The 21,929-nt window shown below is 43.2% G+C and overlaps 3 protein-coding genes across 3 annotated transcripts; 2 read left to right on the top strand and 1 right to left on the bottom strand.

Moving 5' to 3' along the window:
* Positions 1 to 1,100: 1,100 nt before the first annotated feature.
* Positions 1,101 to 4,428, bottom strand: si:rp71-39b20.4 (potassium voltage-gated channel subfamily V member 2). The gene is made up of 4 exons (XM_068748840.1): positions 3,905 to 4,428; positions 3,130 to 3,763; positions 2,244 to 2,369; positions 1,101 to 1,415 (listed from the first exon to the last, which is right to left on the bottom strand). The coding sequence occupies exons 1-4, from the start codon at positions 4,426 to 4,428 to the stop codon at positions 1,101 to 1,103; spliced, it is 1,599 nt and encodes a 532-aa protein (XP_068604941.1).
* A 1,194-nt stretch (positions 4,429 to 5,622) lies between these two features.
* On the top strand, positions 5,623 to 7,656 carry rps28 (ribosomal protein S28). Its single transcript, XM_068749125.1, has 4 exons — positions 5,623 to 5,709; positions 5,945 to 5,992; positions 6,456 to 6,579; positions 7,568 to 7,656. Exons 1-3 carry the CDS (start codon positions 5,671 to 5,673, stop codon positions 6,576 to 6,578), a joined length of 210 nt encoding a protein of 69 aa, XP_068605226.1. The 5' UTR covers positions 5,623 to 5,670; the 3' UTR covers position 6,579; positions 7,568 to 7,656.
* An 8,262-nt stretch (positions 7,657 to 15,918) lies between these two features.
* On the top strand, positions 15,919 to 21,380 carry LOC137904540 (angiopoietin-related protein 4-like). The gene is made up of 7 exons (XM_068748736.1): positions 15,919 to 16,513; positions 17,171 to 17,308; positions 17,411 to 17,480; positions 19,339 to 19,452; positions 19,604 to 19,699; positions 19,856 to 20,140; positions 20,253 to 21,380. The coding sequence occupies exons 1-7, from the start codon at positions 15,986 to 15,988 to the stop codon at positions 20,435 to 20,437; spliced, it is 1,416 nt and encodes a 471-aa protein (XP_068604837.1). The 5' UTR covers positions 15,919 to 15,985; the 3' UTR covers positions 20,438 to 21,380.
* The last annotated feature ends 549 nt before the right edge of the window (positions 21,381 to 21,929 follow it).

Raw genomic sequence — 21,929 nt, 5'->3', positions numbered from 1 at the left:
ACCGCTCTGGAAAGATAATTACCCTGAATGAAGTACTTGTACTTTTACCTTAAAGAGCTTTTGCTAGTAATATATTTTGTTCTTTTAATGATCTTAGCAGAGGAAGCTGAGCACCCCCAGCAGCACAGCACAGTGTTGGTTTTAATCCAAGACGGGACCATGCTTGATCCTGTAGAGGAGCAACCTGGAGCTCAATCCTCACTAACTCTCACAGGAGATCGTACCTACCTGTTTGTATGAATAGCGCTGTACCTTAACCCTACTGTTTATATGAAATATCACCAAATAAAGTCATTTATAAGAACTTTAAACAGAGCTGGTAGAGCCTGCCACAGAAATAGCACAGAACATGATTGACTCTTGCCCTTGTCTGACCAAGCAGAAGGCATAAGTGCAAATCCCGGTAATCCTTGACAACAAAATTACACTCATGCTCTTGATCACTGCTGATGCACTCCCTGCTGACCTCCTTCTCCTACTTCGGTACAGCCCGGAGAATGTTGCGTGACTGGAGTGTGATTCTGCACGTCACTGACACGTGACGAATGGCGCATGGCAGAACTTATGATCGTCAACTTTTCGTTGTAGGATTTTATGCTTCAGCATGAAAACGTAAAAGACAATGACAACAGTTAACCATGATATATAGCGTGATGACACGCTATACGAGAGGACTTCCAGTTGTGCGGAATAGTGCATTAACAGCACTTTCATTTAAACATTGTTTCTCACAACCGTTAAGGTCCCTTTGAAGTGTACCATTATTTTGTTAATAATGCCACCACTTGATTTTAAAGTGTCAGATATTTAGTTTCATTGGTGACCACTGCAGTGCAGAGCTGAATGAGAAAACAAGCTGTCCAACGGCAGCTTCTTGTCCATTTGACTGAGGAGTTGTCACCCAAAGCATGAAAACGGCTCCTACTTTAAAGCTGAGGCTTGAGAATTATCTCCCCGCCCCCCCATTTCCTCCTTTATTATTCTATATTGTTCATCTTAAATCACATCGGCTCAGAGTTGGAGGCCGATGGGGCTTTACTCTTTCTGGACCTGTGAGTGACAAGGCCATTTTGGGTGAGGTCACACGTTGGCAGCTTTGCTCATTCAGTTTGCCTCATGCTTGGTCGATCCTGCATCTCATCATCATCATCATCATCAGAATCTCCCGGCTGAGGTGCACAGCAGCTGTTGCATTTGCGCTTCAGTCTCTTTGCGAGCTGGAAGGTGCGCTCCGTGTTTGAAAATCTGTATTCTTGTTCCTTTAGCTTGGCATAGTAATCGGAAAACTTGTTGAACAGGATAGAGATGGGCATGCCATTGAGGATGATTCCAAAAGAGATGCAGCCAAATGCCACACAGCGGCCAAGAAAGGAGATGGGGACGACATCACCATAGCCCACAGTAGAGATGCTCACCTGTTGGAAAAGCAAAAGTCTGAAGTGAGCCGGGTCTGTGTGGTGCCGATAATCATGCTCATGAACAGTCATGGTCTCAATAGCAAGAGAACTCTGAGTGTTTGCATTAACAAACAGGGGATTGAATAAACCTTCAGGAATGCGCCGGCACACTTTCTGTCTCTCCAATGCGATCGCTATGTCCGGCCGCAAATGAGAGGTATTACATTGTATTAGAGGGGATTAGACACATAGAAGTTAGCAGCGGCCACCAGATGAAGGAAGAGCTAATGTTTCCAAACAAGAATGCAAAACGTAAAGAGAGCCTCTGATTACGAGCAAGTACTCGAGTACATTAAAACAAGATGACTCGCATTTTAGACTGAAAAACAACAACTTTTCAGAGGTAATAAATATTTATGTAGCAGAAAATAAAGTAGTAGATGTATTGTATCTCATTATTAACCTGCACAATGCCCGTCTGTCCTTCTGTTAGCAAGATAACTCAAACATCTGGCCTGGTTTGCATTTCAGTTTTACAGATCTTCTTAGTAAAGAATTAAAACCCACCTGAAGACTGTTGTGTTTTATTGGGAATCTGTTTAGCTCTCTGACAAACTAGACATCACCTTTATTCTTGTGAGGGCACAATAGCTACTGTATTAGAATACAAAAGTGTTTGTAGTCGTGTGGGAAATGGTAATACAGTAGAGGGTTGATAACCGTGCAGGGAGCGTTCCTAAAGGTAAAAATACACGTAAAATAATCCAATAAATATGGTGTCCTATCGCGACTGGTCCAGGAACGTAACAATGTGATAAACAAGGGACGACTGTATATGGTACTCACCGCTGCCCACCACCAAGCATCTGGTATGCTGCAAAATGGTGTTCCGGGTTGATCCACTTCCACAGAGTGCATCAGAGCGGAGAAAGTAAAGATGCCCATAGCAATGAAGAGAAAGAGGCAGCACACCTGTATAATAAATAAGGATGACAGAAGAGTGCATGTCAACAGCAGACTTTGAAACCGGTAGATTTAGAAAGCCTCACATCAAATCACATGACAATGTAAGGCTTATGACTGACCTAAAATATCTGCATAGTGTGTGTAATGCCACAAAATGCTCATCCAGGGGATTTTTTTTTTCCATGGCCATAATGTGCAGGAGTTGCCAGAAAACACACACACACTTTGGTTGAAATATGTTCCTATGCGAAAGAATATTGCCAATCAGCGTGTACTACATCTGTCTGACCACAGGTGGCAGCAGCGCAGTAATGAGGTGGGACCGTATTAAGCAGCAGACGAAGAGAAGAAGAGTATTTTCACTTTTTTACTGGAATATGGAAATTATGGATTTATCTCCTATTGTGCTGTTAAATGTTTACCAGCTCACAATAATTTATCAAATTCATATTTGCATTTGATAGTTATAGAGAAATGTTGCTATTAATTTGGAGTCTTGTCCATCTGTAAGTTCAATGTCATCTGCTTTACACTCTCTCTCTCTCTCTCTCTCTCTCTGAGGAAAGGTCTGTGAACTGATTTACTGAGCAAAATAAAGCCAAGATGGGTATTCCCTGTTTGTTTGTTTTTATATAGCTGCTTTTATGTCAAATCTATCACTTCCATTTATATGATAACTGCATGCATGCTAATGTTTTAGTTTAGCATGACCTCTAAAATGATAAAGACTATGAATTTGTATGCGTTTGCGTATTTTCCTCCATACCTGCTCGGAGCACTGCCTGATGGTGAAACCAAATGCCCTCATGCCTGTAGAGTGACGGGCCAGCTTCAAGATACGGAAGATGCGCATCAACTTGACAACCTTAAGCACCTTGCTAACTTTACTGACCCTGGACATGGTCTTCAAATCTTCCTTTGCACTAATGTCTTCTGAATCCATAACAAACGCCTCAAAAATGATCTGAAGGAAGTAGGGCATGACAGCCACCATGTCAACAAAGTTCAGGGCACTCTTCACAAAATGCTTAATGTTGGATGTGGTGAGTAACCGTAAAAAGTACTCCAAAGTGAAGAAAAGGATGGAAGCAATCTCTATCCACTCCATGTATGTTCTACCACCGAGTTTGTACTCCCTGAGTTCATTCACTGTATTCATTGTCATGGCGACAATAGAGATAAGCACAAAGAGGCTGGAAAACACAGCAAAAGCTTTGGCCGACAGTGAGGAGTAAGGATTCTCCATCAAGTCCCAGAGGATCTGCCGAAAGTTTCCAAGAAACATGGTCTTATATGCCTCGTCATCTTGGTGAGGTTTAATCTCATCAATTAGTTCCTGGTTGACCTTCAGCCGGTCTCTGATGTCATCTACTTTCTCTTCAAATAGAATGCGGCAGCACCTGAGAAGAAGTACACAGTGATTTGTTTTCTATTTCTACAAGAGATACTTCTCAGATTATGCTACAAATACAAAAACAATAACAGGTAAACGCTTTGATAGTATTAAGTATTATTAGTAGTATTAAGTATATCCTGCACACCTCTGAGTGTTTCGCAGTTTCAACCCCCAGAATGACATCTCCTCCTCAAAATTTACAGGGCAGAGACTATCCATCACCCACAGGACCTTACTGCAGTAAAAATGAAAGATGTAGTGGAAAAACATGGGGTCTCTGTCAAAAAAGAACTCGTTGTTCTGAACGTTGTAGTCATCACAGAGTGTCAGACGCTTGGCTGGATCATTGCAAACAGCAAGGACTCCAATCCTGGTTCTTGGGTGTTGGAGGACCAAATGCTTCGGGATATGAAATACTTTTCCACCCACGTTGAGGTTGACAATGTTTGACTGCCTTGGGTTTGGTGCGTCTTTTCCTCTTCTTTGGTTGTCAAGAGCGCCGAGGTTATCCATGGATGTCCATGCTTTTACAGAGCTGTCCTGTGAAAATGGAAATTCACACTCTTGCTGCTCAGTGTTTAGTGAAAAACTAACCTCCCGTTTTATGGTTGCAAAAAGACTGGAGCGACGCTTTTTCAGCACTTTCAATCTGGGTTTCATACTCTCCATTATGGCAGATTTGTAAATGACAGACTAAAAAGAGGGAAGGGGAAAAAATGGCAGATCAAAATACAGTCGGTGAAAAGCAAGTTACAGTATTCCACAAAATCTCCATCGACGATAAATGCTGTCCTTTGAGAAGTAAATCTGAAATGATGATAAAGAAGAAAGCTGTTTGTCGGTCAGTGCGCAGGAGGATCAACTGCATGAGTTCGGGGTTCAGCCTCTTTGCTGATTCGCTAATCCTATTGCTGTCCTTTCTGTCTAAACGCAAGTTAAAAATACTGTTCATGAGGATTAGTGCTGTGATTTAAGGCTTTGAGTTCGGGGAGCGCAGTAAATGCAGCGAGTGATGTGATGACAGTATTGCAATGCTAACAAGGCTATAGAGACCTTAGTGCAGTGCATGCTAATGCTACGGGTGAACTACAGTCAGTCACTCCTGCTGTGGTCTTTCTGATCTTGGTCAGAAATGTTAAAATTTAATTACATTTTAAGAATATTATATTTAATACTCAGGGTTGTTTCAGAAATATTTTTATATTATTATATTATTTATCGGATCCAGAATGAGCTCAGAAAATAATTATACATTTTAACATTGAAAATCCCATTTACGGATTCAAAAATCATTTAAAAATACACATCAACTCTGATTCACTATTACTTTTCATGGTTGGTGTATAAAGATGCCAAGAACTATTTAGAACATTATTATGGACAGGACAGCAGTCAAAATATAGTATGAAAATTATACAGAATTGTGATAGATGTACTTTTATTATGCTTTTCTTTTGGGACTATTTATACTTTTACATGTTATCTGTTGTTTAGATGCACGTAATTACATATTAATATAACTGTAGCCAAACGAATTATGTTCGAGAACCAAGGTTACACTGTATATGTGTGTAAATTAGAAGGTCCCAGGAGGAACAGTGAAGTTACAAGGAATAAACGTAAAGAAGGAAGAGGACTTCAAGTGAGTAATGGTACGGTCCTAGTTTACCCTATGACGTTTTGTATGAATGGTTAATCCCATTTGGCGGAAACGGAAGTAGCATTCTAAAATTACGTTTCAATTAAGCAATACATTTATTTGTTGTGTTCTCATACATATTTAGAGTTACATATGGTTAAAATAATGTTTTGAAATTTCAAATAAAAAAATTACAACGATATGAACAATTACAGATGCTTTATGTCGCTGCGGCGCCACGCGTGACGTCCTTTCCGGTTTAGCCTGACAACATGGACGCCAGCCGCGTGCAGCCGATCAAGCTCGCAAGAGTAAGAAAATATGTATAATAGTGAAAAAATATATAACCAGGCCAATAAAACATTATATAAATTGTTGGTGTCATATGTGGTCTCAAGCTCTTGAAGCTAAATCCGCTCTGATGCGCTCTTTGGAGTCCACAATCATCGGGCCCACACGGGCCCTTCCATTGCTACCGTCCGCTAGTTCCCTCATTTGTAGCACGTACTGCTCTGGATTAATTGTGTGAATTCATTTTCTTTCTAGGTCACCAAGGTGCTAGGAAGAACTGGTTCCCAGGGACAGTGCACACAGGTATGTTCACGCGGTCGTGGAAATATTTTTTTTATTCATCCAGGAAAGTCTCGTTGGCCTCACGGGACAAGCCGAAGGTACAGTAGAAGATCCAGCTAAGGGCTCGGATTATTTCATTTATAGAACAATTCAAAGTTTCTGGATGAGACATGAACACACTTCATAAAAGGCAACTGAGAGGGATCCTTTTTACCACAAAAATGTGATGAGACATTTACACGGAGTGCATCAATTTCAGTGTGAAAGCCACTTGTAGTCTAAGACCTGTTTCTGTTTTAGGTGATGTTAGAAGTTTCCTTACAAATGCTAAATAAGTCACCTGTAATGACTGTAAAGATCTGATCTGTATCAAGAGAACAAACTGATTTGAACAAATGAGTTTCCTGATGTTAATATAGCCTCGCTTTATTAGGCTTCCCCTCTTAGCATATTGAAGGTATGCCGTTCTTCTTTCTTCTTGCAGGTCCGTGTTGAGTTCATGGACGACAGCAACCGATCCATTATCAGGAATGTGAAGGGCCCAGTCAGAGAAGGAGATGTGCTGACACTGCTGGAGTCTGAAAGAGAAGCCAGGAGGCTGCGATAGGGTGAGGCCGAAAATCCAGCGCCGTGTAAAGCTGCAGGCCTGTGTCATGAGGAAAAACGTCAACTGAGATTTCATTGTACAGCAGTACAAAGTTACATAACTTAGTAAAACGTGTCCATTTATAAAGAAAAAATTCTGTTGCTGCTTGTTGTAAAAATAATACCATGGCAGTGGTGTCATAATTCAATGTAATTTTATTTATTTGGCGCCACATCATAACAATAATATCCTGAAGAGAGAGTCACACTGGTTGAGTCACTCCATTACATACTTTGCAGTAGAGCTGGGCGATACTTGGGAGTCTGGTATCGATCCGATACCCAGTAAATACACAGCTGGTATCGGCAATATTGCTACTTTTTACTTGAAATGACATGATCATTGAATAATTTTGTGATTTTGCCTTGAGTTAGTTGATTATGATTATTATTATGGTAAAACACAGCAAAGATTTTAGGAAATAGGAATTATTTTACTACAATAGAAAAAAATGTAATGATATACAAATAATAAAATAATTCTACTACCACACTTGTTTCAGAAAAAGGTCACGAGTGAAAAATATTATAATAATTTTAGGTTTGTGTTCAGGAACAGTGATATGTTTACATCCATATTCCTATTTCAGGTTTGAGGTACAGAGCATGTATTTATATTACAGCTATATTTCTGGGTTCCAGTAAAACAATTAGGATTTATTTTTTTGAACTGGCTGAATACATGATAACAATTGAACCAGTCTGCTAAAATGTATCACCGATTTCACTGAAAAACAGATGGCCTGGATACTTTTTTGGCTGAAAAGCCTCTGCCAGGGAGCTCTGTCTGTGTCGGGGGTCTGGCTTTAGGTCGATACGCCCCCCCCCCCCCCCATACGTTGCAGCCTGTAAATATTTTATTGATTCTCTCAGCATCCCGTTCGAAGAATCTGTATTTAATGTTTTTTGATGGCGAGCGATGCTTTTGTGACTGATTCCTCTTCTTCACAGAGGTGTGACAAGCCAGCGCAACAGAGTGGAGCAGACAACAGCAGAGTCACTGCGTGGTCAAGGTTTTGAAATAAAAATGGTTAAGATGGGCCTTTTGTGTCGATTGTAGTTTGTGATTTGCATGTCTTCCGGTTGCAGCAGGAAGCATGACTGACTTAACAAGAGGTGAAATTTGCTCACTCACATTCTCCTCATTGATTCATCAGTTGTGATCAAGATATCAAATCAGTGTGCTTTCACACTCATCAGCCTTTCTGTCCGATAGAAAATACAACAAAACGAGTCCAGCGTCTGGTGCAATTAGGAACGTTCAACGTAAACGTAAGCAGATGTCTACGTTTCTTATCACAGCTAACAGCTCAAAATAGGCAAACAATATTTCATGTCATGTTTGAGCAGACCACGATGTGGTAGAACTACCAGGTAGTAAATGGTAGAAGGTGCACAAACAACCGGGGCGACCGCAGCCTTGACAATCGTCAAGCAAAGAAAATTGAAGAATCGCTTTACAAGGACTGGACTGAGCATCGAGAGCCACGACTTAGTCTGGTCCAGGAAATGTGTGTCTGGTGTCAAGCCGCTGCCGAATCAGAGGCAACGTCAGAAGCATCTTACCTCAGCGAAGGAGAAGAGCTGGGCCGTTGCTCAGCGGTACAAAGTCCTCTTCAGATGAAAGTAACGTTCATTTGGAGATCGAGCTTGCCTCCATGCCACACGACACAGCATGCAGGAGACCAGACCAAGTCTCGAGTGCATAAATGAACATACTTTCCAGAAGGTTTACATTTCTCTATTAGAGATCATGTTTGTCTTAAGTAACATTCTAATTTACAGAGACACTCTATTTTGGGTTTTCATAAACCCTGAGTCATAATGTTGCACTTACAGAATGGAGTTAGTGACGTCAATATCTTTCTTTCAAGATATCCTAATTTATTTACCTGCAACATCTGGATAAAGATTAGTCAGGTTTATTATCTGCTATTTCCATTTTGTCCAATAGAGGGCAGCATCATACTTATTTCTAGAGTTCACATTCAGCCTAACTGACAGCTTCCATTCAGTTGGGGCCTCGTGTGCGAAGGGCGTGCACACGCAAACATGACGCGCTCTCTTCCACGGCACAGCTCAGATGCGTCATGAGTGGAAATGCGCAGCGCCCCCCACGCCAGCGGCTGTTGATCCTTTGGCGACACTTAGAGGTGATGTTGGGAAGCTGTTGTAACAGATGTCTGTGTCGGTTCTCAGTCATCCGGATCAACTGGACTTGTTCAAGTTTGATCGAAGACGTTTCACCTCATCCAAGAGGCAAAGGGCCGAAACCACCAGGACAAGACTCCTCGGGAGGCTTGATGGGAATGGATGAGTTTGGAATGTTGGGTCACAGGATGTGCAGCATGGAGGTCATGGGTCATCCAGACGGAGAGGCTTGTGATTAGCACACTCTGAGGACAGCTACGATCTGGATAAAAGCCCTCCGAGTTACAAATAGGCCCACAGGAAGGCAGTCACCCCGGGGTAGCTGGAAGACGTCCCCTGCCTCTCTGGGGGTTTCTGTCCTTTTCTTTCTCACATTCTCAACAGGCTTCTCGGACTCGTTTACCCTCCCTGGCCCCTCAGACCATTCAGCTTTGGTAAACCCTGCTTGCATACAGATGCATCCTTTGTTCTGCCATTGATTGCAGAGGTACAGTCTAATTGGCTCCAGGAGCCAAGTTTCCAGAGAAGAATATCAAGTCTCGGCATGCGCAACGTGTTCCTTCCTCAAAGCGTGGAAATGATGTTTGCAAATGCACCGAGTTGTAATTCGCTGATAAACAGGAAACGAGGACGGCACACCTTGAACAACATTTTGAAGCAAAGATCAAAGAGGGTGCAGGAATTAAAAGGAGCCGGTGCATATTAATGTGAGAGTAACTGCGCTCTAAACTGGCCGTAGGTGTGAATGCGTGTGATTCTGGGCCTTTGTCTCTCTGCGCGGCCCTGCGTGGTATTCAGATCCGAATCGGTGGTGATATTCCAGTGTAAAAATACCAGGATGCAAGTAGAAGTACTGCGATCAAAATCATATGTACAATAAATATGAATAATAGAAGGAAACTGTTAAAGCGAACGTTACGAACCGAAATACGCGCCAGCCATGCGAGCAATGTCTTGCTTTGGGATACGAGCCCGCCTCCAGATGCTGACCCCAGATGGCCCAGCGTGCTTCACTCGTTCAGTGATTTTCACTGTATTTGTGAATATTCGTTATAATAAGTGGTGAGTCCAAAGAAGGCGAGTGGAGAGGATGGAAGTGAGAAGAAAAGACGCACGATGGAGATGAAGCATGAAATGATTGATCAACATGACCCTGGTTTTCCAGTCGATGTGGCCAATCCTCAAACAGAAGGAAGCTATCAGGAACACAAAGCCTTCCAAAGGCATAACTATTATCTCTAAGTTTATGTATGAGTACATGTAAAGGTACAATTACAGTATAAAGTATACCGCCCAACTCTCTCTCTCCTCCACACTGCTCACCGCCGTTAGCGCTATTGTCTGTCTCAAAAGTAAAACTCATAATAAAACCACATTTTATATTACAGTAATAGTGTGTAGCATTTATTATATCATTTTGTGTGTGTGTGTGTATCAATTAAAAACTTTTTTTAGTTGTTATTAGCGTTGATTTGGGTGTTTCTAGACATCCAGAGCTGATTTATTTTCAGTTATTTTATATGGGAAACATATTTTGACATTACGAGTGATTTGAGTTACGAGCTCGGTCCAGGAACGAGTTCTACTCGTATGTCAAGGTGTTGCTGTTCTCAAGCTGGTCGCATGGAGCGGCTCCCGCTGGTGAACGACCCATAAATATCCGCCACAGAAATCTCGTGTTACTTTTTTCATTGCTCAGAGCTGGCAGGAAGCAGCAAAGTACAGAATGTACACACTTCTCAAATACAGACTCGGCCTTCAACTCAGCAGCTGCGAGTCCTGAGACTCAGATGGGCCGACCCTACAATAATTAAATGTACATTTACCTCTGCTGAAACGCAGTAACTGCATTTAAGACAACAATCAAGTTGTTCCACAACTCACCTTTCTGTATGTTCACACAGGAAATCCAGAGTTTTGTACAATCTGGCATGACCTTAATTTTGATTTGTCTGTTTCTCATGCAAGATTCAACACGTGTGTTTCTCAGAAAGTTGTAAACATTTTACTATCTGCGGTTCCGAGCAGTTAAAGGCGCAGCACATGACACTGTGACGTTCAAACAACAACGCTGCTTTACTTGGATCGACCTCGTGCCACCTAATTCCTTATTCCTGGAAATCCTACTCTCAAAAGTCTTTTGAACTACTAAAAAATAGTAGTTCAAAAGACAAAGCAAAACAAAGCAGCATATTATACAGTATTTACCTACACAATCATTCAATATATAAAATACAGGTGCCATCGACAGACCGCTAGTTGGTCATGGGGAGGCCACTCGGCTTGATTGGGATTTGGGATTTGGGATTAATGAGGATCATGACACACTGACCAAATGCCCAGAAGCCATTAACTAAATGAGAGATCAGAGTGCAAACCTTTCTAGTTCTCGTCTCATGTAAGTCAGCCACGAGATGCAGCTTCCCTTCCCATCATCAAAGGTAGCATGTAGAAATAGTAACCGGATGATGCTTATTCATGTCACACACACATTCTTCGGTTGTCTTGCTTTGTGAGGATGATTGGCGCAGGTGTGATAGTAAGCACCTGCGAGGCATTTGCCAATGATGGGGCGGTTTATAAGTTCTCTCTTTCGCCGGCTGGAGTGAGCGTACCATAAGTACCATCGCTTAGCTTTATACTTTATATTTTGTTTTGTGCGTGTATATATTGATTACAATTACTCACGCGGTTATTGTGGGGAACTGCCTAGTTTGTTTACATGTTTTCTTTTCCTAGTTTAGTTTTGACCCACCGGTAAGTTAGACAGTGTTTTGTTTATAGACCCTTTTGCTTGTTTTTCTTTAGCTGGCCGTGACCGCTGCCGTTCCTGTTTGTGTGACTTTATTTAAAGTGTTTATTTGTGTGTTTAATGTTGATCATAACGATTATGAAGTGTTTTAAGTGAAATACATTTTTATTGAACAAATCTTTTACGGTTGATTTAATGAAGTTTATTAAATGTTGATTGTGCTTGTATTCAATGTGAGCTGACCTGTGCTTTGAGAAACACTCTAGAAAACCAGTTAGGAAATTAAATAAATAGATTTTTGGTGAAAGTCCTAAGGTGCCGTTGTCGGTAATATATCCATATAGATCTGCCACTTGCAGTTAGCCGCTGCCCCGCCACTCTATTATAACATTCATTTCAATGTAATTTATATAAGCATGACGACAGGCTGGTTCGTATGAACCGACAAGGAGGCAGAATTGCTCCTAAACGTAGTTTTGGTATGTAGTCACCAGCTGTTGACCCCAACACAGTGTTAAGGGCTTCCATGCTTTGGCCCCTCCAGCAGCAGCTGGTCAGCTGAGCTGAGGGGCCGAGCAGGAGCAGTATGGATGAAGACGCTCAGAGAGGTCGGCAGGGGCAAGAGCATTTAAAGAGTTAAAAACAAATAAGGGAATCTTCAAGTGAATTCTACAGTGCACAGGTAGCGAGTGAAGTGCATAAAGTGCATTGCAGTAATCCAGCCTCGACGTGGTGAAAGCATGGATTACCATTTCACTTAAACACCTGCCAAAGGGGTCCCGCCGGGTAAATGGGCCGAGGTCATGGCTGACGGGCTTTGTTTGCCTTTGCCCTGCTGGGAGGCAGTCGAGCGTTGCACCTGGCTGTTTATTAGCTCTAAACAGTGAGACCGGGCTCATCTACGCATCTGCGTGCCGCGCAAGACGAGTCACCGATTAAGCAGCAGGTTTCTATGTGCTCGCCGATTTTATTTTGACAGAGAAATGTCATATTGCAGTTGCACAAGAAACAAATGACGCATCATTTCTGTCCGTGGTTCATTTCGGTGCACCAGCTTTAAAGTCCTGGTGCTACTATATTGTATTATCACTAGGAAACTGCGACTCTTTCTTCACCACTTTCTGACATTGACGTCACATCACAGCTGTAGAAACATGGCAGATGAGAGTAAAATCACTATTTTAATTCCACACGGTGGGTCGGGGACTTAATATTAAGTCTCCTCAATTTCAAATTCTTGTTTTTTAGGTTTTCTGTCTTGTTGTACAGCTTTAAAGCTCATGACCGAATGACTTCCCAGTTTGGGATGTAGGACCAATCCAGGAAAATATGAATGCAGGACAACTATGACATTCGTCATTGTTATTAATTAAATTCACTTGTATTTCTATAGCACCAGATCACAATAGAAAGTCATCTCAAGGAACTTTACAGGTGTAGCAGGGAAAGACAGAACCCAACTTCACCCACAAGAGCAAACACTTTGGCAACAGAGGAAAGGAAAAACTTCCCTTTAACAGGTAGAAACCTTGGACAGAACCTAGGCTCATGTTGGACGGCGATCTGTCTGTGTCTGTCTGGAGAGAGAGAGAGAGAGAGAGACAAGATACTGACTAAAACTATAAATGCTAATGCTAGCGATATGGACATCAGTGTTCAGGTCCAGGTTCTGCAGCACCACAGACAGAAGGACCTGCAGACAGAGACAGAAAGAGGGACAAACAGAGGGAGAGAGAGCACAAGACTATGGGGAAGAGAGAGAGAAATTACTGACATATATTTGATTATACTTATTATATAAGCTTCATTAGTTTCATTAGTCGTATTTGCTGGTGCAAATGATTCCTCTAAATCAGGTTTAATAAATAACATTCTAACTTCAGGGTAACGCGGTAAAATCTCCTGCCAGCCATTTGACTGTTCCTGTTTGACCACGTCGTGCCACGAGGCAGCATCCCTGAACGTTCACTTCTCAGTCATACAACGCAAGGCAAACAGCTTATGGTTACTCTGGCTAACTAATGATGGACGACTTACAATATACATATAATATTGTAATTCTAAGATCTCATAAATGTGATAGATGAAGGACTTCAGTGATGATTTCTCTTTGCAGATGCTTCTATTTTTACTTCAAATTGTTTACTTCACTATAAGATATGCATTTCTGGCAAACTCAAGTGGGGGGGTCACCGGCTATAAAACCCCAAACCCTGTAAAATATTCCCAAATGGAAAAGATCTTTCCATGTGAATCAGCGGTTCCCTCGGTTTGTGACTAAGCCCGGGGGCTGCGCTGGGATTTACAGATGTTCTGTGTTTGGAATCTGGGTAAAAGGTTACAACGCCGGCTACAGATGGGAGCGGCCATTTTGGGAAATTGACTAAGCAGCTGCTGTGAGGTGCAGCACCTTTGAGGATGGGAAACATGAGTGTGTGAGCAGAGAGGAAGCAGGGTCCTGTTTGTTACCGTGGATACGACACTGATATGCAACTGAGCAACTATTGAGTCTGTCCTAAATACATAGTTGACTATGTGTGAACAATTTCCAACCATGTGTCATCGCTCTGGTCTCATTTAAGTGCACTTTGAAGTGTGTTTTGTGTAATTCAGCATTTTTGAAAGCAGGACTTTTACTTGTAAGGACATATTTGTACGTGTACACGAATGTGTTACTAATTTTACCTGAGCGAGGTCACAGCTTCTTCTTCTTTTGCCTTCAATGTCAGAATGGATACAAATACAAGTCAGCCTAATAGCAACAATAACAAGAAAGGTGGATTTCTGCCCGGCCGACTTGCAACATGGGCCGTTTTATAGACCTCATACGTACTTCATCAAGCTGACAGTTTTCTCAGGCTCCTCCAGACTTATCGTATCGTAATGTCAGAGGCATCTTTAACAGTTATGGACAACTCTATAATTATAAAAAAACCTTTTTCTAAATACCAAACAGCCGACTTCCAAATTATGAGATGAACCAGAAGAATGCAACAAGCCGTTCTATTAAGTAGAATCACCCAACAATCAAGTTCAAATATCAGTGTGTGTTATTTGTTGCATGATGCAAGATGCCAAGTTACTGCTTGTTCCTAATATTACGACTCTGTTCTCCTTGAGCAGAATGAATGATTGATACTCCAGCTGTAATAGAACTAAGAGGATATGAGCCATCAGACCAGCGGATAGAATTCATTTTTGAGCAGAGCCCTGTAGTTTTAAGAGTTAAAACTTCCTGAAGGAAAACAATGCATGCTTGTCACATTCCAGACGCAAGTGAGGGCCCGGTAATTCCTCTGCTCCTAATTTCCCCCCATCATCACTGCCAGAAGTCTCCCAGTTACCTTTCACCTACTTAGTCTGGGCTGCAGACAGGCGAGGGTTAAACAGGCTCCGTCTCTGCCTGTGAGCTCCCCAGCGGAGGAATTTAAAGTAACCCCAGCATGCAATCTGGGCATTCTCTGCGCCGTGAACTTTCCCCTACTTCTCACAGTCCTTACGGCTTCCCAGCATCAGATGCTTGCTGAGGAGAACCTCGGGCCCAACCGAGCACATGTTCTTCCCCCGACGGGCTCACATCCCTATCGCTAGCACTACTGGATGTCGTGCAAATATATTAGGGGATGTAATAATATTATATGTACTCATCCTACCTGTCCTTGTCTCTGTCTCTTCCACTCTGTCCTTGTCTTTCTACCTCTCTCTATCCTTGTCAACCCAGCCGGTCCAGACAGATGGCCGTCCACCATGAGCATTCGGTTCTGTTCAAGGTTTCTGCCTGTTAAAGGGAAGTTTTTCCTTGCCTCTGTTGCCAAAGTGTTTGCTCTTCTGGGTCAAGTTGGGTTTTGTCTTTCCCTGCAGGGCTTTCCCGGCTACATCTGTATATTATTGAAATAAAAATGCATTTAATTCATGTTTTGGATTGGCAGTGAATACTGAATAAACTAGAAACACACTCAGAGAGCGCAGACCTCTAGCAGCTCAAGCCCCTTGTAATTGGATTTACACCGTTCCCGTGGTGATCTGGATCATCATCAAAATGTTATCATGTTCAGATTCCCAACATTCGCTGAAAATCTCATCAAGATCCGTCCATCCATACCGTTTGAGTTATCTTTCTAACAGACAGACAGACAGACGATCAAACCAACGGCAGTGCTGCTAAAAAGACAATCACCTCTTTGTGTCATGTCCTCCCCTGTCTCTGACATGATGAGTGAACAGGGAGCTGGAGGAGGGAGAGAAACCTGAGCGTAGCCTCCCTCCTCCCTCCACTCAGCCGGCCAATGGCAGGCAGCCCACAGTTTACACTTGAGGGCTGTGAAACTATAAAGCAGCCGAGCTGAGACTGCTGAGCAGAAGCCTGAGCTCACGTAGTTAAGCCAAGAAGACAGGACAGTGCAGACGTTCTGCAGGAGGACACGTTAGTCAACGCAGCGTTTCAACAGGTCGAGACCATCGAAGCAATGAAGACAACACTGGCAGCGCTGACTCTCTCCCTGGCTGTGCTCGTGGTCACTGCGTTCCCTTTTGAGAGGAAGGGGGTCTCGCCCTCCGGCAGGGCCGCCAAGGAGAAGCGTGTGCAGTACGCAGCATGGGATGATGTAAATGTCATTGCCCATGGCATGCTGCAACTGGGCCAGGGGCTGAAAGAGCATGTCGACAAAACCAAATTCCACATGAGAGACATTTCCAACAAGCTGAAGATCTTCAATCACACTGTGACCGAGCTGGGGAAGGAGAGCCATCGGCTGCGAGTCCAGGGGGAGGCCCTGAAGACGCGGGCCCAGCAGCTGGAGGACAGAGAGGGCCAGCTGCTGAATGTCACCGCCGAGTTGAGGGAGAAGGCCGAGGAGATGCTGCAGGAGAGGAGGACAATGGGCGAGAGGATAAGCCAGCTGGAGGACAAGGTGGAGGGCGTCCATCAGGGAGACGCCGCGCTGCCTGAAAGCGGCTCCAGCTCCAAGAACAACAGCGACGCGCACAACATTCAGGTGAGTTCCTGTCTCCGGTTAGTGGCGATGAGAATCTGTTTGGGAAGGCAAAAGCAAGATGAGGAGGGACCGAGCGAGCTTGGGAGACTTGTCAATGTATTTACTATATATACTATATATATATATTACTTGGATTTTGTCAAAAAACAAAGGGAAAAAAAACTTTATTGTGCAGAAGATGGTTAAAGGAACAATCAGTGTGCGTGGACTATTGAGTGGCTTTGACTGTGGCTCAAAGACACTGAGGCAGTGGGTGTGGTGGAGTGTCAGTGCATCGAGGCAGAACGTGCAGAACGTGCAGTGCGTGCGGTGCGTGCAGGGAAGCGCCGAACAAAGGGGTCAGCGCAAAAATGTGAGAGTCATTTTACACCAAAAGATTTATCATCTCGACGGCCTTCAGCCACACGGCAAAGTGGACGGGGACGCATGGAGCGACGCAAAATCCCAAAACCCCGCGCTGTGACGGGGCGACAGAATCGATCTGTAATCGGTTGTATTAAACGACTCTGGGCCCAGCCCAGGGTCCGCGTCTCCGGGTTTTCAGGAGAACTCTGCAACTGGAACGTTTCCTGATGTTTTTACGCACAGAGAATAGAAGCTGTTAAAATGCTTAAACGGGTTTCGTTTTGATGATGATTATTATTATTTCTCTAATAGGTGATGCTGCAGACTCAGAACAGACGCATTGATAATCTGGTTGAACGGATCCGACTTCAGCAAGAGAAGCTTGACAAGCAGAATGTGCGTATCCGGACGCTGCAAAGTCAGGTAAGTCTTATGATGACTTTTAGAAGCGTTTCTACATCCGCTCAGAGTCGATGCTGTGAAGCCTTTAGTTTAGTTATTGATCCACGTGGTTTGAATCTCTTGACTGGATCATCTTTTCAGGCCCAAGAGTCACGTCGCGGCAGCACCGACGGCTCCACGCACAGCGCCGCCGCCGTGGCGCAGCGCGACTCTCCAGTCTGTAAGTAAAGCCAGAACGCGCACGGACGGAATCCACGCACGGCGCTGTTTTAAGTCGACTTGACAAAATCTGACGCCAAATCTGTCTTGCCATCTGTTTACCCACGCACGCCACAAATACGCTTAAATCACAAGCAATTAAAATCAAAGAGTCAGATCAACCAATAGACTCCTTGAGGTTGCTGCCCCTCATCTTCATTAGTTATGAGTCAATTCACTAATTCACATTATTTATAAGGTAAAAAACATATTTTAAATATATTTTAACTGAAAATTAGTACTTATTTGGGATCAAGTACAATAATACCGTGACATACGAGTAGAATTCGTTCCTGGACCGAGCTTGAAACTATTCGCTTGTATGTCAAATACATTTTTCCCATATATTATAAATGGTAAATTTATATTGCGCTTTTTCCACCTTTCCGGCGCTCAAAGCGCTTTACATGAGGCCTCACATTCACCCATTCACACACACATTCACACTCCAGTGGGCGACTGCTGCCATGCAAGGTGCTGCCAGACCCACTGGGAGCAATTTGGGGTTCAGTGTCTTGCCCAAGGACACTTTGACATGGGCACAGTCAGAGCTGTGCCCATGATCATTCCCGTTACTTGGAGAAGGCTGGAAAGGGCGTAGGAAGGCTTTGTTCCACCCGGACATGCACGAGTCCTCAGATTTCTATGTGCCAGAGACAAACAACGAAAGGGGAGGGGGCATGTTTTATTTTTACATTTATCTGTGAACTCTGTACAGACATTTTTCATTTCTTTTGAGGACGTGTGCCTCCACCCCTCACTTTTCAAGGGACATCCCATCTTTTTTGTGGATAATGAGAGTTTGTGCATCCCTCAAGAATGAGCAACCTTTCCCCTAGATCTGTCACGGAGTCAGAAATCCCTCCTCCACATCCTCTTCAGCCTCCTCTCCTCCCCCATTCCCTTAAAACGAATAAGAAGTGTGCCAAGAACCCCCCTGAGCCCGATTGCAGCCACAATTGACCACCAAGAATCCAAGGCTGTCGAGAAAATGTGATCAGAGGATATTGGTGGGTCTGTAGTTAGATGTCTTCCCATTGAAGCAATGCCATATTGAACATCCAAAGATTAATATAAAAATAATATATTTTTTTTCATTGAATTCTCATTTAAGATATTCCACAAAATCACATAATGATGTCATTCATTATGAAAAAGGTTCATCTACAATTCGTCGTGTGGTTCGTGAGCGCTCCAACTGGATCTGGAGTCTCCAGCCTCTGCATGGCAGCTTTCCCCGTCCCCTTCCCCTCCCTGAGCATGCAGCGACCACGCACTCCTGCGTCACAGACCGGCTGCTACGCACACGAAGGAGGTGTGATGACCCGGAGGGGGAGGGCTACCAGAGACAGGGGATCGGGGGTGAATGAATGCAGCTTCATAGCCTGCCTGAGGCTGCTTGGGAACTAGGAGAAAGGTCATATTTATAACTGAGGGAAGAGTTCTCACTGCCTGTCTTGTTGTGGCTGTAACACATCCTCTGTTGGGAACACATGTCTGATAAAGGAACCACCTTGTTTGCAGACACTTTTATCTTGCAGCGTAACGAAACGTATCACACTGAGATTCCCAGAAGGCTGAGGAGTGTAAACAAGTTCAGATTCAAGGAATCTCGCTTCCAAAATCAGAATAAAACTACTTTGCAATCGGGAGAATGCACTTTTCATCTTTATTTTCTGCCCTTCCATCAAAATGCAGGAGAACAAACACGAATCTGTTTAATATATCATAGTCTCCAGTGTAAATCACACTGACTTGTGTTGCTTTAGTGAAACACATCTATTGGATTTAATGTTGATGTGTTTATTTTCTTGGTCTAGGGGTGGCTTCAGACTGTCATGAGCTATTCCTGATCGGACAGACCACCAGCGGTGTCTACACTATCCAGCCGGGGAAGGCAGAGCCATTTAAAGTCTTCTGTGAGATGACAGCTGGTAAGGAGAGTCTTCAGTTTTTCATGTGTGCCCTGCTCAGTGCGGGTCACCTCATAAATGTCCACGTTTCAAAGTTCCAAATTTCAAGTCTCAAAGCTGTCTTGCTGGATCTGACGTCTTCTGATCATTTCTTATCTGTCTTTCCATCCAGATGGAGGATGGACAGTTATACAAAGGCGCCAAGATGGCTCCGTGGACTTTAACCAGCTGTGGGAGGCCTACAAGGAAGGCTTTGGTGGTCTGAATGGTAAAATGCTCTTTTGACCTTGATCATACTCTCACAAATGATAAAATGGGCTGGGTGGTGCACTAGTTTGCCTGGCAAGGGTCATACATCCATTACTGTGTTGTCCAATTACGGGTTTAAAGGGGCCAAAGCCAATGTCTTTGTCTTCTTCACTAGGAGAGTTCTGGTTGGGTCTAGAAAAGATCCACGCCATTGCCAAAGAGGGAGGCTACATCCTGAAACTCAAACTCGCTGACTGGCTTGGCGATGTAGCATCTGTCCATCTTTCCTTTCGTCTGGGTGGAGAGGACACCAAGTACTCGCTCCAGATTCAGAAGGTGGGCCCCTTCAGCCCCTTGGAGAGTTCCCTGGGGGCTGACGCCATCTCCGGCCTGCCCTTTTCCACCCAGGACCAAGACAATGACCTGAAAATTGGCGCCAACTGTGCCAAGCACCTCTCTGGTACGTTGTTAATGATAAACACAATGATATATATATACACACCTCTATTTTATTCTTTCCGTGTTTGCCTCACAGACCGTCTCCATCCTGACATTGTCTTATGTCTTTCTAGGTGGCTGGTGGTTCAGCGACTGCGGTCGCTCCAACCTTAATGGTCGATACTTCCAGAGCCCGCCTCCAAAGCAGCGGAACCAGAGGAAGCAGGGCATCTTCTGGAAGACTTGGAGAGGCCGCTACTACCCTTTGAAGTACAGCAAGATGATGATCGCCCCCGCTGCGATCCAAAGCAAGTCATAAAGACTTAGAAAGGGACTGAGGAAAAAGCTGAGACAAACAAAAAGGGGGAGACGAAGTCAATTTTAGACTACTCTTTGTTCTTCTTCGTGCTTGAACGATGCGGCAGAGGTTTAGAATCTTCATGGAGGTCTCCCTCCGAAGGTGGACCTCAAACCACAGCCTCGGCTGACTACAGTGAAATGGAAGGAAGCCCTATTTATTGTGTTCCTGATTCCCGCCGCTCTGCTCTCTGAGAGATGAGCCAATTCCTCCTCCTCACGTTGAGCCACAGAGGAAAGCCGGGAGGCGTGTCAAGGCCTGGTCACTGCTCTTTAGGTGATAAGAAGTTATCTTTAACAAGTTGAGGCTCATCGACAGGCAAGTGGTGTCAACTGTGTACACGGGCTTGTTGATGACTCTTCAGGTCATCAGTTTGACATCGGACGGAATGGCGACTTAATTAGAACAAAGAGCTGTTTTATTTTTTACATGAGAACGAGATTAGTGTTGAAAGCATAACATAAAGTTATGAGTCTCTGCGAACCCGGATCAGGATGCAGAAACTGTGACTGATGTTGGAAAGCAGTTTATGAGGCGCTGATTGAATTCAGCTTTCAGTTATTTGTACATTATTAATTTTGGATCGATGAAGTATATTGTTGACTAACTTTACTTTTTCTGTGGAGATTCTAATGCTAAGTCATATTGACTTCTTTTACGAGGGCGACGCGGTTCTTACATCCTGTATGAAGGAATAACATCTGTCATTTCAGACCTATACCTGTTACTGATTCGTGATTTGAGGGCTTGTGTTCGGCGTTTCTTTTTCCTATTTAAATGCTGTAAAGAATCAATTTATATATTTTTGGTGCTGCTTGGTTGTAATTTATATTTTTCTTTGACTTGTTTTTTTTAAGAGAACATAACCATTATTTGGCCATAATGAGCCAATAAAATTGATTTAAACAAACATTTGCCTTTGGTTTATTATTCCAAACAAACTGAAGTAATATATTTGCGCAGCATGGTCAATCTGACACAATTAAAATTTCCACACAAACAAATATAACAATATCAAAGCAAATGCGACCAAAAGAGTCAGCATAAGTGGAGGTTCAAGCTCAAGTCGCCTCATTATTATGCATTTTATCATATGAAATGCAAACGAATGAGTCTTTGCTATAAAACTCCAGAAAAAGGAACATGTATTAGTATTATTCATGGTTGTTTCTTTTTATTATTATTATTATTAAATGGATTTGTAATCAAAAACAAAACATTTTTAAAAATCAAAATGAACAGACTCGTCCTGTTTTTGTGATTTCCTCTAGAAACCACCTACAGGATAAATCCGATACGGAATGTCTAAGCAGAACAAAGTCATTGAGCCACACGTGATTTAAAGATTCTAGCAGCTTAATTACATTACCTGGAAGCAAACGTGGAGCCTCCAGGTGTCAACTTCAATTTCTCATAGTGCTGCTCTCTGCTCCATCTCAAGGTGTTTATCCAC

The sequence above is a fragment of the Brachionichthys hirsutus genome, chromosome 15 (assembly GCF_040956055.1).
Source record: "Brachionichthys hirsutus isolate HB-005 chromosome 15, CSIRO-AGI_Bhir_v1, whole genome shotgun sequence".
NCBI lineage: Eukaryota > Metazoa > Chordata > Actinopteri > Lophiiformes > Brachionichthyidae > Brachionichthys > Brachionichthys hirsutus.
The sequence above is the reverse complement of the archived record's forward strand: the minus strand, read 5'-3'. Positions and strand labels throughout refer to the sequence as shown.